The sequence below is a fragment of the Melanaphis sacchari genome, unplaced genomic scaffold (genome assembly GCF_002803265.2).
Source record: "Melanaphis sacchari strain LSU unplaced genomic scaffold, SCAv2.0 Contig7_pilon_pilon, whole genome shotgun sequence".
In the NCBI taxonomy this organism is placed as follows: Eukaryota; Metazoa; Arthropoda; class Insecta; order Hemiptera; family Aphididae; genus Melanaphis; species Melanaphis sacchari.
The window spans coordinates 66,660-86,264 of record NW_020271560.1 but is presented as its reverse complement, the minus strand read 5'-3'; the positions used below and the strand labels follow the sequence as shown (position 1 = coordinate 86,264).

General features: G+C 22.1%; 1 protein-coding gene across 1 annotated transcript in view; it reads left to right on the top strand.

Annotated features, from left to right (window-relative positions):
* LOC112601842 (glutamate receptor ionotropic, kainate 2) overlaps positions 1-19,605 on the top strand; it is a gene marked incomplete at its 5' end in the record, with an annotated part of 167,246 nt that overhangs the window by 95,720 nt on the left and 51,921 nt on the right. The window contains 1 exon segment of the mRNA XM_025349659.1: positions 6,389-6,550. Within this exon segment, the coding sequence (XP_025205444.1) occupies positions 6,389-6,550 (162 nt within the window).

Sequence of the window (19,605 nt, the reverse complement as noted above, 5' to 3'; positions counted from 1 at the left end):
TGCGTCATTTGGTAAGTACGTACTGATATCATCTGAATTATAACCTAGCCAATATACTTACATCGATATTTATTGAACATCTGCAGACAACTCACCAAATCGAAAATTAATACGGCTTAGATGTAGTGGAATATTTTAACATTTATATTAAATCTATTCAATTTTATAACCGGTCAATAAAATGCATACATATAATAAAATTACATATAATACATATAATTGGTACTTACAGTTATATTTTAAAATCAATTTAATTTCATCACCGTCAGTTATTCTAATATTGGACCTTCTTTATTTTTTTATTATTTTTTTTTTTTTTTTTTTTTTTGAAATATAATTCTGCCGTTTAGGTGTTTTTGAACGACACATATTCAGTCGACAATGGCCGAGTATCGTATAACACATATACTATCACAATGATGGCCATAGTTATAGATGTCATTTTTGTATCGCATTAATACGTGGTGTATTAAGGTTGAGCTTGAGATTGTTCATAAAGTGCAAGCGTAGTAGATCCGAAATACTGAAACCTATTTGTGAAATTACTTCTTGTCAATATGATTTCTTACGTTGTGTCCGAGTTGTGGTTACGATAAGCGAATTATGTTCATAATAAAAATAGAGCTTAAACTATTGCCCGAATAGCAGTTTGAATTTTTATCTTTTTCCTAATCAATTAGTGCTTATCCAAGTCGTAGTCGACTTTATATTAATTGATGACATTATATAGTCATATTCCTACAATATTTTTAAACGCTGCATTTAAAACTTGTTAAAAAAGGAATTTTTACTTTTATTAAATAATTTTAAGTTTTAAAAGAAGGACTAATGAATCATTATTTTTGGAAATTCTAAGAAATATAAATAGACTAAAAGTAGAGAAGAATATTAATATTTCAAATACATTAATAAATACAGATTTAAATCGCAAAAGTAAATATATTATCATTTTAAAACAAATAAAAGTATTTATTAGTATAATTTATTAGGGTTTGAATGTAATTGCACTAAAAATTGTTTGTAAAGTTGCTGTAAAGTTACACTAAACATATTTAAACAACATACTAATTTTTTTATTCTTTTTCTCAATTTTATAAAAAATGTTCTTACAATAAAAATTGTTACAGTGTTCTAAAACTTACTTCAAAATGCACAATAATTAATTGAAGAATAGCTCTAATTGAAAAAATGTTATATTACTCGTATATCATAAAATATATTAAAATAATATAATATTATAAAGGTGAAAGTAATTCTGCCTGCCTTTTACGTTTTCACGGCTAAGCCGCTGAACCGATTTTGATCAGATTTGGTCCAGACCAATCTCTATAGATTGAACCATAAAAAAAAAGACATAAGATACTTAAAAAAAATCAACCTATAAAGGGATGAAACTGAAACTAAATAACCACTTTAATGTAATTTTAAGTTAACTTTGTGAATAAATATTTGAAATATTGAGAGAATGTTGATTTTATACTGAAGGCAATGTTTATGAAGAGTTTTTTTTTTAAATTTTAACCCTTGAAATATTCAAATACAATTCATATTAAATTGAGTAGTTGTTTTTGTTTCTATGACAACTTTTTCGTCTTTTTTTTTAATTCAGTAGTCGTATACACTGTTTAAGTATTAATAATATTATTCATTTTACAATATGCCTCTCGCAAACATAAGTCTGCTTGTATATGTAGTTCTAAGAAATCTCGAACTGAAAAAAATACTCTAATCCAAGACATTCCGAAGAAATCTCAGTTCTACCAAACCATAGTATGGAATGTTCTTAATATTTAGAAAGAAATTAGAACAGCTATAAACTTCGCGTTGTTTATTTTAACGCTGAATAACAAACAACTAGTATTCGTTTTCGAATTGACTATTTTAATCATCGGTTAATGATTAAAATTTTATGATTTTTAATGCATTCACTAATTTACTAGGTGAGCCAGAAAAATTTCTAAAAACACTATTTTCGTTAATGTATAATAGATTTAGGAATATTTTAAATAGCTTAGAAAATATAATTTATACTTTCAGATGACTTTATTTAGTGTGATTACTGATTACAAATATCTTAATGTTAATACTTTTTCTACTTTTTACAATCATTATTCTAAAATACCACTTTAATTGGATGTAAATGTCATCTTATCCTAGGTCTGGATTTCCAAAAAAAAAAAAAACATAGTGGTCAAATTTACTTCCTACGAATATACCATTCTGTAATGCATACGAGTATATTAAGCATCTAAATATTAAATTCAACCTTTATCACCATCTAAAGATTATTTAAATAATCTAATTTAAAAAATTATTATTCTAAACATCTTATAATGAATAATTTTTATATACATCGATTAATTTTGAAATAAAAATATTAATTTATAATTATTTATTTGCATTAGGTAAGGCTTATGTCCTTACTTATATGTTAATTTAATCAAATATCATATTAAACAAACGATTATAGAGGCTAAAGAATGTGACGAGGATTTTGCTAAATATATACTTATTTACAACACACAAAAAAAAATATATATAAGCATTGCCAAAGTATTCAGAAAGACAATTAAATTTGTCACAAAAAATATTATTTAATAAAAATAAGTTCAATCATGAAATAATTAAATGTACATATATTTACAATGCTAGCAATATATAATATAATATACATAAATAAGTCTTAAAAAAGTTATGTAATCTTTCATAAACACTGCAATCACAGTCAACTGAAATGTAATTTTTATTTGATAAATTCTTCTTTCTGTTTTTTAGTAAATTTGAATTATTTATTATGTTAACAGTTTTTTTTTTTTTTTATCTTAGCATACTATTAATACTCTTCTGACAATTCATTTTCATATTGTAAATAATTAATATTTTATGTTAAATATTATTCTCAAACTATATAAAAATAAATACTACAGTATAATATTATATATTAATTTTATTTGAGTTTCAACTATTAAAATATGATTTTTTTTTTTTCCTAAAACTTTGTCAAATAAATATTCATTTGGTTCTATTTGCATCAGACAGAATATTTACATAATCCATTTTTGTATTTTAATGTTTTTCAGATATATTTAAAATAATTGATATTTTCAAAAGAAAAAAATATATTTTACTCAAAGTGTTAATACAACTAGAGTTTGTATGCTTAGTTCTGTACCTAAGATATAGATAAATTTTAAATAATGGATAACTATAGTAAGATTATTTTTTATTTTTTTTGTCAAATCAAACGTATTAATTATGGCTTCACCTGACGAACCTTTTGATTATCATTCATTACCACATTTTTCTTCTTTAATGATCAGTAGTATCGTAATATGTACATCAAGCTTTACATTGAAATTAGTTACTTATTTTTTTTTTTTTGCATGCTTGTAGAAGCTTTTTATGAAAATTAATTAAATTTAAGATTACTTAACTTGATAAAACAACCTCGATTGTTTTCTAGATAGTGTAAGGTATTGGGTTCTATTCTTATCTCATTAAATACATACTGTAATTGTTATTGTATACATATTACCTATAAAAACTGTAATTAATAATTTTCTGCTAAAATTCATAATAACTAACTAATTTTTATTTACTATCTTTATTATGTATACACCGTGAAAATGTAATGTTTAATAAATAAATCAAAAGTAAAATTACTTATAATTTTAAAGATTATTTCATTTTTTATAAGAAAATATTTACGAAGATAATATATTAAAAATATTTTCAGATGTGGATATAATTTGAGTAAACCTTATTAACTAGTGTAACATGAAAAAAATAATTAAGGTTATTAAAAATATATAATACATATATGTATTTTTTGATATTTTGGTATTTATTAAGTACCTACTTCTTGAAAAAATCGTATAACTTTGTTCTATAAATAATTATACTGTTTATAATGAATTCTATAAATAGAATAAAATCGATGAATTATTTTGAGATTTTATTAATTAAAAAATTATTAATATAATAGAGGTTAAAGGGAAATAATATAAATTATTAAATTATTTCTATAATATTATAACAACATTTTATAATTTACAATATTGATAACTTAAAAATCACTTATTCAAATTTAACTTTATATAAGTCAATATTACAAAAAAAAACATATGCTTAACAGTTTATAGTAAAAAAAATTGAATTAATACAAGACAATTCTTAAATGACATACAAGAACTATAAACTTCCTTGATTAACTTTAATTGTATTTCTAAACATATACAAATTAATTTAGTATTAACTAATATAATGATAAAATAATATATTTTAATATAAGTTACGATCATACGCAGGAGATTTAAATATATAATTTACCCAAATTTTATCTATTCTGTGATATAACTCAATTTCTTCGTATATTTCTGACAGTGTGTATAAAAATCAATGTACTATAATACAGTAAGTTATTTGTTGGTTTAAAAATGATGACGTTTTAAAACATAGAAAATTTAATAAAATACATACCATTTATTATAATCAATCATGCTGACACAGTTAAAAATAAATCACTATATTAGAACATATTATATTAATAACTAAAAAAACAATCTACATTTTCATATGTCTAACAAATTATTCTGAATTTTTTACTGTAGTAATAACATAATTAAAAATACAAGATATAATGAGAATGGAACTATAATTATAAAAAATAAATTGGAAAATATTTTTTCTAAAAATAAAATAATCAAAACTGATTTGAATGATATCGGGAATTATAATAATTGTATCTATTTTTTTAATTATTAATAGTTTTTTACCAACTTCAAAAATTGCCACTTAAAATACTTGTTAATTAGTGTTTGTTAGTAGATACCATACAGAAATCTTTTAAAATACACCTTTTTTTAATCTAAATACATATATAATAACTATGAAATGTATCGACTTTCATTGGTTCTATTTCTATAACATACTTATATGTTCAATAAATATCTAAAAGTAAAATATAACATGATCATCATCGTCATCATGTTTTCAACACTAGGAAAAATTAAATTATTTTTTATTCTGATAATAATATCATGTGCGTCGTCGAATTCAATGAGACCACTCCACTCAAACAATATTTAAATCTATCCGGCTATATAATATACATATTATACAACGCTACATATGTACTAAGTAATACCTAAATTATTCTTCAAAAATAGAAAAAATATTTTCTTTTGTAGCCAACCATGTAAACGGTTGAATAATGGTTTTAAGCTTTATATACACGAACTAAAAAGGGTCTTATGATTTTGGGCGTCTGTTTTATGATTTATGAATCGATGTAGTTTTGTAGCGATAACTTAACTTTCAGATTTCTGTCTGTGGAAATTCAAAACAAACAATCATGTTGACTTTATAATGAGTTTTCAGTAGTATTAATATTTAATTTTTTCACATTTATTAATTCTCATATTTATATTTTCTATTTTCATGTTAATACAACATGATTAATAACTATGAAATTTTACTAATATTTGTTACGTTTATTTAAATCCACAAAGTAAAACTATTTAAAAAAATAACATGTTTAAATTCCTATACATATATTTTTATTTTTTTTTATTTTTTATATTTAATATATACAATCTGTAAATTAGTTTTACAATAAGAATATGAGCTATAAATAAGTAGACGTGATTTGCTTGATAAAAGAAGTAACCCAGCGGCTACACTTTACACTATACATATATAAATATTATTATTTTACTAACTAAAATACATATCATGAAAAGTAGTTTTTTTCATCAAACAAATAAATTATTGTCTTAGCTTTACAAGCATTTATAGTTAAATTTTACAATAAAAATGGCTAACAATAAAATACAATAATACATAATTAATCAATATATCATACAAATAATCACCTATGTGATATTATATATAATAGAAAAAAAACATTTCAAATTTTGATCATGTAAAAATAAAGAATAAAAACTTGTTGAATCAAGCTTGTAATACTAGTGTAGGCAAAAGATAAAAATACACATTATGGTAATTTTACGACTTTTGAACTTTATTGTAGTTCAACAGTTGAATTATAGTCTCATTATGAGATTTAATGTTATTATAAGGGTATTCTATGAATCTATTTTAAGGATATGTAGTGGATATTAAAACCATAGATCATATTTGTAAAGATTTTGCAGCGGAAAATAAAATTTTAAAAAAATCTATAATTTATTATTATACTTAAAAGTAATTATTTATTACCATTTTTTCTGTAGACTTTTTTTAATCTTACTTAAACCGAACATAACTATTGAAATTGAATATAATTTTCAGCTATTCGGTTTAAATTTGGTTTTTTTTCTGTTTAAATAATTTACATCTTCACTTTATCCATAACTATTCTAATAACCTTGATTAAATTGTTTTTCAGGGGCAATTTTCACTCAAGAAGATAAAGACAGTACTACAGAAGTAGCATTCAAATACGCTGTATACAGGATAAATAAAGATAAATCAATTTTGCCAAATACAACGCTTGTATACGATATTGAATATGTTTCTCCACACGACAGCTTCAAAGCTTCTAAAAAAGGTATGGCCAGTTACATAATGTTTTAATTTTAAATCTAAATGAAAAAATACTGTAATTATCTGCGACTTTTAGTTTAAAACATAATTACTTTTAATATCAATTTTTAATTAATTTTATGAACTGAAAAAATAATGTAACAATTATAATTAGTTGTAATAAAATAATTAAGATGGAGATTGTTGCAATAAATTAATATATCGGTTGATTTTGTATGACATACTAATTAACAGTCTATACAGTTAATTATGCAATTTTGCTATAGTTCCTATTTCTTCTTGCTAGATTATTTAGTTTCATAGAAATTGTGTATATACCTATAAACGTAGTACGAAAAAATAAAGTATTTTTTTACGTTATAATATTATAGCTCCGTGTATTTTCAACTCAATTATCCTTATTTTAAAAATATTGAAAAAACTAAGATCTTTAGTAAATATCTTTGAAATCTGAAATGTATTATATTTTATTATTTTTATCACAATTTATATTACAGTAGGAATTTATGTTACGATCACTGATATAAATTAAAACAATTGAATATGTGTACGTGAAAATGTGTATAAAACAAGTCTGTAATTTTACAATGTGTGAAGGACATATATAATGTTTATTTATAACTCAAATTACAATTTAATTTTTAAACTAGAAAAAAAATTGATTTTTGGAACATCCTCAAATAACAATATAAGTCTTGATTTCTTTAACGACTAAAATTGAATATAAAAATACAATAATCATCAATGAGTAATAATTATCACTGGTAGTATTTAGTTCTTGCGGATGATTACTTCAATGGATGTACAATACTTTAAATTATATCCATGATATCAATTATTCAATAACAATATTACACTAGTCACTGACATTATAACTGAATGGAATTAAAAAAACAAAAACAATCTAGCTAAAAGAATTCAACGTGATTATGGCTACGACACAGTTGTCACAATATTTATTGCTGGAACGAAAGATCATGTGTGTGTCTTATTATTATTTTTTTATCAGCCCCTTACACGCAGCGTACACGATATGAATGGTCGCATTGGTCGGAGACGAGTATTCTGGACAGCGAGCTGAGATATGAGAATGTGTATGTGTGTGTAGTAATAGATCACAAATAAAGCCGTATGAATGTGAAACGATAATGGTAGGAGGTGAGTAAGTGAAACTTCACATAAATCATTCGAATCTCCCGAAATACCCACGTTATTACAGTTAATGTATATATGGTCTTTTTTTATGTATAATATACATAAATATATATATATATATATATATATATATTTATTATTATAAACAAGTTTACATTTATTTATACAAAACGTTGAATGGCTGTAGTCTTATACAAAAGATTTCCTGCGGACGTGGTATGGCTTCCGGATACGAGATTTACTCCACCGTTCATCCAGTTGTTTAATGTAAATTTTCCGCTGACAATAAATAGCCTCGGGAATTTAGTGACCATTCGTTTACTCACCTACCTTTACAATCTTAAGGTCTATACTTTTAGTTTGATTAATCATAATTTATCATTCCATCCCACTAAATCTAATAACTCTATAACAGATTTAGAGAGAGGATTTTGAATAATATTATTGCCGTAAATGTATTGTTGAAGTTTAAAGTACAAGTCTCTAAGTGACCCAAAAATCAACCAAGAGGTTATTTTTTTCTTGATTCATATAGCGCACATCATGTATCTACAAATCAACCAACATTCCTTGTATCACTTGTAAGAGACACAGCAGAACAACTTGCTCATATTATTAAAAATAGGCTATTTCAAATGGTCATTAGATTTGGCAGATATATAACGTTTAATAACTAAGAGTTTACTTCACCTAACCTAGGCCTTTAAGATTTAACTGCAAATCTCAATTATGATATAAGCACTAAAAAAAAAGGTTTTTATATTTAGGTACTGTAAAATTATCTTCATAATTACTCAACTGCACTTATTTCGTTTCTAATAAACGTAAAACAAATGGTAAACTTTAGGTAGCTGAAAACAGTATTATAGGAGACCATACTTCTCTAACCAAAAGTCTCTATACTATGAGTATAAAATAACGTACACTGAAATTCATCTAGACAAACATATATTGAAATCATAAAACCAATATATTACGAATATGTGTTATAAGATTTTACGAATGTTACGTATGAGTTGTTTAAATTTATATGCAAGAAGTACCTGCCAGCTCTTGTATCGCTATAATAAGTTTTATCATAATACATCTGGATATATTATGTTACGACTGTTATTAATATCATGGTGTAGAAGAATTATATATTTTCATTATCACGTGTAATCTAACAATAACAACTAAAATATGAACAATAATTTAACATACATAATATTTATACAATTTACAGTGTACATATTATTATATACAGACCGTTATTCGTAGAATTCTAACATCTTATTTTAACATTGTATTTCGCTTAGTGAAATGTAATTTCTTTGTTCTCGTTCATTGCGTAATTTTTATTTTATAAAATATAATTGAATCTCTAAAAAACCCGTTTTCACTGAAATTTTATCATCATGAAATTTTAACGGCATACAATTATGAAGATATTTAAATATTAATTAATTAATTAATTAATTGTACAAAATTATTTAAAATCAATATTAAATTGCTTTATTTATATATAGGAATATAATATCTATTAATGTAATTTAATTTCTATGATTTTAGTATATAATATACTTAGAGTGAGTATGAAACCAAAGTTCTTAAAAAATAAATGTAAATAGTGGGAATAAACAAGATATTAGAGTGACAAATATATAAAAAATATACTAAAATTTATTAAATTTTACTGCAATTTTTATTTGGAATAACACATAGTTCTAGAATTGATCAAATGTAAGATATATATATATGTGTGTGTATAAATAATAAGAAATAAGAAATATATTTCCTTATGATAACTTTTTATAACCAACTTATTATTAGATTTGTGTATACCCTATCGCAAAATATGCATATATATACTATACGCGCGTACGAATTTATTTATGCAATCAAATATTATTCATTTACAAATATCAGATATTTTATACACATTGTATTGTTATATAAATCAAAATCCATATTACTAATAAAAATAATACTATAAAAATATTTTGTTTCTTTTTTTATAGCATTTAAATTAATTCTTACTTAGTAAAGGTTTGTATGTATTTTAAATATTTTTCAAACATATAATATAAGTGCTTAATTTGTTGAATGCTTAATATATAATTTAATAAATTTAATGTTTTTTTTTTCTTTAGCTCTTAAATTCTTATAAATTTAAATATTTTAATGAAATTATTATAATACTAGAAATTTAACTTTAAATTTAATTTACTTAAATCACATCATATATAAATATTAAACTGTTTTTTATAAAAAGATTAGTATAATACTATTTGAATATAAATTGAATTAATTCATTAAAAAATAACATAAATTTCGTCAAAAATATTTAAATACAATTATATTAACTAAATTAATCCCAATATACACGTAGAATAGGTATTGATTAAGTGAATTGATTAATGATCATTGATAAGAAATATTATCGTTTAATTCAATTAAAACTCTTAATTTAAAGTTTTTTATCCAATTTTCAAAAAATCATTATTTTTTTTATCGTTTTGCAAATTAAAGATCAAATATGGTATGAAATTAAATGACTAAATTTCTTAAAACACAAACTCTCGTCAACTTTGTATCCTATAAACCCTTCGTATGAAACGATACAAGTTCTATGTATAACATGCAAACCATTTGCATAATCTTATTTTCATAATGTTGATTATAATCACACCTAACTCTGGTTATAACCAAAATAATAAGATAAATGTTCAAAACAAATGTCACAAGTACCATAATAGTAATTAAATATTTTAGAATAAGTTTTCAAAAACAGAAAAACTAAGGAAAATTACCAAAATAAATTTGAACTTATTACACAAAAACATATAAAAATACAATACTATTAAATTATATTATTTATATAAAAAAAAAACCATTTTTTTTTTATTTTCAAAGTGTAAAAATGCATTTTAAATTTAAACACGTACTTAAAATAATATGGTATTCTTATATAACAGTATCATGATAAAATTGCTAAATTGTTTTTTTTTTTTTTGATTTTCATGATTTTTCAGTTGGTATAAATAACTGGTTGTTATTTTATTATGCATACAAATAATATAAAAATTATAATATAACTATACAAGTCATACATGCACACACACACGTTATTAAGTATTTAACATATAATACAATTATTATTGTTCACCTATTCTCGATATTTAATGTTATATTAATATAAATTAATACTTTTTATACCTATTGAATTTAATATATCCAGTATATTTTTACCCCAAATAATTATAATCTAGCATATATTTACCAGTGAATAGTAAAAAATGATTAAGGATTTAATAAATTCCTCTGACATCGGCATAGTTTATAGGCAATTTCGGTACATTGGCGTGTAGGTAGTTTTCAAATGTACTATGTCTCTACCAGCAAACAAATATCAATCAAATAAATAGTCACACATTTTGTGATATGAATATGTTTTATCATCTCGTATACAAACCAACTACATATTTGATTTTTTAATCAATGTCAAAATATATTTAGTTTTATATTGCTTAAAACTTTTTTTTTACATAATGGCGTAATGTACGGCTATCAAATAGGAAAAATTGTCCGAGTATATTTTTTTTTTTTTTTAGTACTTTGAGCTGTACACATTGTGGTAAATTTATTTGATCACATTTTTTTATGAAGTCGTAATCTACGTTTTAAGAAAAATGAGGTAGTAGAAATAACACAATACGCAGAATTTTTTGTAAATGAAATTATATAAGGTAAATTGACTAGAGTAGTAAGAACTTTGTCTTTCATTTATTTATTTATTTATTTTTTTTTTTTTTTTGACATTTTCTTCTTTAAGTACGGTTCCGTTAACCTTGTGGTCATGCTTAGAAACCCTAGAACACACACACACTGATCCATTATTCGTTATCCATGATTCGACCTTTAACGACTTATATTTACATGCGTATCTCAATAATAGGCATTTTCGTAGGTCTACTATTATATAACGTAAGATTTTTCTAGATATAGATTTTTAGTGAAGCTATTAGCTTTAATATAATTCTACATTATAAATAAAATAATAAAAAAAAATTATTTATTTTAAATTTAATTTAATATTAGAAACTAAACATATTTATAAATTTACGATCTACCTACTAAATGTTATAAAATCAGTATATTAAATTTGTAAATATTTCTAACAACACATATTAATTGATTCATCTAAATATATAAATACAAAGTTTAAGTAGATGGATCTGTTAGTTCTATTCCATTAACTGAAAATAAGTGCTTATTTTTTTTTTTTTTGCGTAAGTTATTTTTAACTGTCACTATTTTCCAAGTTATACTAAAAATTTCAAACATCAATTTTTATCATACAATTTTAGACACAAAATGCACACTTGAAAAACATAAATATTCCATTCCAAAAATATGGTTTTTCGATATCATAAATATTGTATTTTTGATTTCTTTAAATCAAAATTATTATTGAACCACTTTGACAATTAACATTTAATATAGTAAAACAATCCGAAAACTAACTAGAAAATTTTTTTTATATTTACAATATAACTTTTCAAATTTAAGTATGTTTTATAGTAACTAGATAATGAATATATTCATTTAACCGATATTATATGGTTATTTTAGTTAAATCTAATTGTATACAAATAATGCTTTTTTTTTTTGTTTTAATTAAAATAATAATTGATGATACTATACGTATAAATGACAATATACCAAAAAAAGTTCATTAAAGATGGTAAAATGTGAAAAAGGAAAAATTTCACTTATATTTACTCGTAACAAAAACAAACTGTATTATACACTATTTTTTTAAATTAAAAGGGAAGTAATTGGTACTTGTTTTATTTAGGCAACAATTTTTAAAATAAAAATTATAACATTAAAGAGATTAATAAATATAATTAATGGGATTAAAATATGAAACGTTCTCCTTTTTAAAAAATTACAAAAATTAAAATGAAAATTGATTTCCATTATTAGTTAATTCGATAATTTTTTTGACAAAATGTATTAATATTCAATCAATATTACAATAAGAATTGAAATGTATTATAGTATATTTACTATTTAATGTTTAAAAATTATGTGATAATAAAATCTACACTCGAATTTTCTTTTTTACTACGAGTTAATAAATAATTTCTTAATACTTTTATTACATTTTAACTAACTAAATTGTATGTAAGTCTTGCACCGTTTATGTATACGCTTGTGCGCACCTTTCTCAAAAATAAATGATGCCAAATTTTAATACTAATCGATTAAAATATAGTTTGGGCAAACCCAAAACAATTTTATAATGATAGTCAATTAAGTTATTATTAATCGAATGACATAAAAATGTAATTGAATTTGACTCAATTAACAAACAATAATGTAGTGTAGAATGTATATACATTATACGTTTACATAATAAAGCATACATGCTCTTATATAGCAACCCTTAAATTTGTGTAATATATAGACCATAATTAATATAATAGCTTATAGTTGAATTTATTAAAGTTGATTATCAAAGTATAAAATTATATATATATATATATATATATATAAATAATTATAATCAATTAGTACAAAAATTTAAATTATTATTTTAAAACTGGCGAACATTTATTTAAATAATCGTTTTCAGGTATCTTTGCGAAAACACAAAAATAAAATTTAAATTGTCTCTTTGAAAATCATATATTTTAACAAAAAAATAAGGTTAATCTTAAAACTTCAATGAAAATATTTAATATTTTGAAACAAAAATTATGTAAAATTATAATTGAAATTATAAAACGTTATTAAACATTTAGTTCAAGGTTCTTTATTATTATACATTACTACTATTATTTAAATCAAAAAAGATATATATATATATTTATAACTAACCATATTTACTAAATATAAACACTAAAAAGAACTAGAAAAGTAAGTATGCGCTATTTATTACTGTCTTCCCTACACAACTATTTGTAACTAATTAACTACTCGTTAAAAAAATTTATTGTTGTTGAATCAGATTAAAAAAGAAATTAAATTAATTTAAAAATTACCAATTAATAATTAAAAAATAAAAATAATGTAAGATATTATATGCAAAATGTACTGAAAAATAATAGAATATATAGAAAACACACACACCATAATATATATAGTACCTGAGTAAATCGTGTTATTTCCTTTTTTTTATATTTACTTAATTCATTAGTGTTAAATCCAAAATATGTTTTACTAAAAGAAAAAGAAAAATAGAAAATATTAAAGATTTTCATTTGAATTGTTTATCATATTCCTTTAAGAACAGTTTCGCTTTTAAATAAACGTTGGTAAATATCATCCTTTTAACTAATTTAAATTATAAAAGAATAATTTAAAATACTGAAAGAGAATAATTTTTACTGCTTATTCAACACAATCCGGCTTGTTTAAATGAACCATTCTTATACAATATGAATGACCTATGCGTTATTTTAATAAAGTATAATACTACTTACACTAAATTAATAATTGTGAACTCACCTGATGAGCTTAATAAACTAACATAACTGAATAAAAACTAAAAAAAATATTAAACATAATATGCAATTAATAATTAGCCAATAATTTGTCCAGCCAATTACAATTTTCAGAATATCCATGACAAAAATTACAAAAATAGTAATATAAATTTCCGTTCCAAAGTAAAAACACTAATAAATTTTCCAAAAAATTAACTTAGCCGAACACATTAATGCTAATCAAAATTTCATACTTTTAAGAATTATTATTCTTCATTGCCAACTAAAATAAAAATGCTATAATATTTTATATCATAAAGTGAAAAGTTTTGTATTTTAATATAACACAAACAGAAAACGTCATTGAAAATTAATTTGTTGTGTTTTATTAACTTTCCAGTTTATTTTCATTAACTGTATAAACAAATGGTAAAAATAAAATGACAACTTAAAATTACTATTTTATTGCATTTGTTTAACTTAGTAAAACTATTTTTTATTTAAATGCTTATATACATTTAGATTTTGAGTGGAGCGATGAATGTATTGATTTTACAATGATGTGTGTTTTTTATTTTTTGTCTGTCATCACTTAACCTTTTTGAAGCAGTAAAAATGCTTTGATTTTCAACGTTGAGGGTGGTCTCTGATAGCAAATTGGATCTAGTTGGTACTTTGAGGTGAAAAAAAAAAAAACCACTAGGCTGTACATTAGGTGTTGAGTGAATCACTAAAATGGATGTCTTAAATTTAGTCAAAAAAATATCATAGTACGCAAAAGATTATTCTGAAGGAAGATGATTTGTCAGCCTATATCACTAAGTATATTTCTCGATATGTATTCTTATATAGTTATTAAATTTTTTTATTTTATTATTAGTTTTATTATAGTTTAATTTAATTTTTACCAAAAACATTGCATTTATTATGTATAAATATTATTTATAATTAAATTTCAACAAGATAGGATATTAGATGTGTAAATTTATGTTACTTATTGTAGGATATAATACAGTAGGTTTTTAGAACACGAAGCGTGTTTCCATATATGAGACATGGCTTCATCACTAAGAACTCGGATATGTTACCATTCTGAGAGCTATCAATACTGAACAGTGGCTGACCGCAACAAAATTTAGTGATAGCTTTCAAACAGTGCGCCACACCATGCCCGTTTTTTTTATTTGTTATACTATAAGTACATAAAATTATTATAATAATATATATTTATATCGTATTAAATTATTTTTATGTTATTAAAAGTATCTTAAAAATAATCTATATATTTTGAAAATATCACTATGTATAGTAAAATTCAAAATATACGTATGAATTTTAAATTTTCTCGTATGGTGTTTTTGAATTATAACAAAATAATGAATTTCATTATTCATCATTTAAATATTAAATTTTGATCAAATTTAAACTTAAAATATTTATAAAAATAATTGTGATTGTATTTTTTTTAGATAGTTTTAGTTTCAATACAAGCTACTCAACTTAAGCTAAAAAACTTAAGTTAAAAATCATTATTTGTATCCAATTATACATCATTGAATTAAAATGTAATACAAACACTACAGTGATTTACTCATCAACGTTGAAGTTCACTGAACACTTTAGTGTACAATAAAGGTATTCCACCTTGTTTTTTTTTTTTTTTAATGCTGGCAAAATTATACTACTGTGATTGGATGTTATATACGGTATACGTATAACAATATAATGGTTTAAAGCGTTTTCAAGTAATAACAAATATTTTAGTTATAATACTAAATAAATTGAATTTTATTGTTCATGTATATGTTTATTTTTTTTCAATAATTTTTTACTCAAAGTTGAAACATAATTAATGTAAATCTACAAATAACTCAACTTAGAATGAAACCCAAGTCTTCTACATGGTTTCTGGAAAAAAAATACCAAAAATATCTACATTGAATGTTTCACTAACAAAAAAGTCTCTGTAAAAATCTTTAACCCCAATAAATACTAATAAATTTATGGGAAAAAAAAATAAATCATAAAACAAGCTATTTCAATAACGTCCCTTAGATTTTAATCTAATAATTAATATCTATAATACTTACTTGAAATGCATATATAGTTGATAATATTATTTACCACAGCATCCAACGATGACAACATAATTATTAACTATAACTTAAATAAATCGAATAAACTCCTACTTAACTTTATTAACATTTATCCAATCTATAACGCTAATATTAACAAGCTATATTTTTTTACATAAACTTAAAATATTTCGCGTCTCATAAAAATACACATTATTTTTTTTATAATAAACTAATAACATTTTCTAGTAAGACAAATATCTGTATTATTAGTATATTCATCAATAGCAAAATAATTTAGAATAACTATTTATATATATGCACATTGCACACACACAAGAATCTATTAATTTTTTTTTTCATTTTTTTTATTATAGAAACAAACAAAATATCTACTAATTTGAATATTTTTTAATGAATAAATCTATCAATTTACGTATTCAAAGTTAACGCTAAATAGATTTAAGTTTCGTTAAAGTTAAGTTTATTGAAATAGAATTTCACCAAACTTTTACCTTTGAAGAATTTTAATGATCAACGGTAGTATAGTAATATATTCTACCCTTTTAATCGTGTATATTATAATCTATATGCATATATAATCAACGTAGATCTGAAAATTATACTTATCAACCTATTCAATATTACCTATAATATATTTATTTTATAACAAAGTAGTTATAGTTTACTTAATTAAGTATAATAAATAAAAATATTTAAAAATTCAAATATATATATTAAATTTAAAATTAATAATCTATAAAAATGTTTTTTAATGAGTTAAAATAAAGAACCAAATTAAATTTTTTTTATTTAAGTATAGTATAAAATAACTTGAATAAAATTATACGCATATTTTCCAAGATATTGGATTAAAATATTTGTGAGAGGTACAAATTTAATATTAAATTGTATTTTAATCTAATCTATTTTATAGTTTTGTTCATAATTATTTTTGATTGAATAAAATTTAATACAACAAATACATGTTAAACGTCTTACGCTAAAGGTAATATATTTTCAATAAAAATATTTTTCAATAATAATGGCTATATTAGTAAACATCTTATCCACAAAATAAATATGTATACTATAAATATATTGTGTAACATAATAGTTATGCAATGTAAAAACATTTTCAAAATAATGAAAATAATATACAATTGTGATTCTTAAACAAAATTTAAAAAGGTCTAAAACGTTGAATTTTAAAACTGGTCAAATAAACCAAATATAAATTTAAATTTCTATTGTATAGAATAATATAAATAATAACTCATATTAAATTAGATACTTAAATAAAAAATATATTCACTTATATATTATCTAATATTATAGCAAAATATAATAATATTAACGTTTCATTGGAACCTTACACGTCATGATGTCCGTTAAACCTTAATTATTTAACTATTATTGTAATATAATAAATAATAACCCTTAGTTCATACACATATTAATGTATTATAATTAAATTTACTACAGTTTCACTTGATTTTCGACATTTGCACGAACTGCCAAAGCAACTATATAATTATTATGTTATAATAACATGGCAGTATACGTTATGATTCACTGAATGACTAATAATTTAATAATGTTCTTAAATCAACCCAAATATTTTTTAACAAATTAAAAAATAATACTGTTTTTTAAGTCATTGATATGGTCACGTACAATGAAATTATAAATTAGTATATTATTTTGTCATAACTATTTCACGATGCTATATTAATACAAATTTAATATATAATGTATCAGTTTATTATTTTATTATCAACACATCACATTAATAAATTTATATCTCATACAATTTTTTCTAAAAATCATATAAGTGGTTATAACTTATTTTTGATATAATTTTACTTAAATTAATGACATTTTATAAGAAATAGGATTTGAACAGTTTCCGAATAATTAATGGTGACAAAATTGTACTACGCCCCGCAGTAAACATTATTAATGTGGTTATTGTCACAATTTAACAGACGGATGTTATTCAATTATGCTCTTCTAATAGAGAACACACGAAATACCCTATATGGCAAACATCCAAATTAAAATATAGGTATTTACATCGTCTAAAGGAATGTGTAAGCAATACAATTACATTCATGTTAAAATCATACTCGTCAATTACAATATTAAAAAAAAAACAATCTTATAACTCAAAAAAAATATCACGTAACTTAATGAAAATCAAACTTATTACTGCTTAGTGCTTGATTTTTGTGTGAAAAAGCAATACGAGTATATATTTTTCATTATAATTCAGTGAATCATGATTAAAATTATAATAACTTAAATATTTTTGTTTCTTTTTTTTTAATTTGAATTTTAAATAGTCACAAGTACACAATATGTTTATATGTACACTCATTAGCATTCACAGTAACTGATTTCGATGAATTCTTGCGTGACCAATATTCAGTCAGGTAGAATCTCCGCTTTCCACTGTTAATCAATATCTGAAATCAACGAGTTACAAAAAAAAAAAAATAAAATGGAGCAAATGAAAGTTCTTCTTAAAGTCAGAATTCGCTATTCAGCTACCCTAATATTAAACGTGTTAGTATTCAACGTTTTAATTGTGCCATAGGGAAATCATTAGTGGTATTTTCCAAGAGTATATCAGATTCAGAAATGCAAAAATTATGACCGTCTTAAAGCATTCCTGCAGAAATCTATAACCGATCAACGCTCGGTCTTATATTTACATTTTAAAACTAGATTATTCTTTTTCTTCAAATTTCTGACAAATGTTAGAAATTAAAAATATATTCATTCAAAAAAATCTGGCTATTTATCTATTTATTGTCCAATAGTTATATATTATAAATGTATATCACGTGTATATGTTATATAAATTAGTTATACTAATTTCTAGAAATTGTGTATTGACTTTAAAAATTATTTAATTATATTTATTTTTTTCACTTTTCAATAAATTTACAACTATATATAAATATTTTAATATTTTAGCATTTAATTTTAAAACTTTACAACTATATTGACAACATTATAACTTTATAAGAATTTAAAAAACTGTTTTTAAATTGTAAAAAAATGTTTTATAATTATACTCACCTTTAATCATTATTTTATAAATCATTCATTTTTTCTAACTTTTGAATTAATTTTTAAATGCTTATATATACCATATACTCGCTTATCGTTTTTAAGTTGTTTTTTATCGTTAAGATAATGTATACATGTTATTTTGAATAAATAAAGCTATCTTTTTATGCAAATACTTTAGACAAACGTAAGAAATAAAAGTATTCAAATCAACATCGTCTTAACAGAATTTTTGTAATACGAATATAAATTATTGTTATAAATTGTTTCAAAAA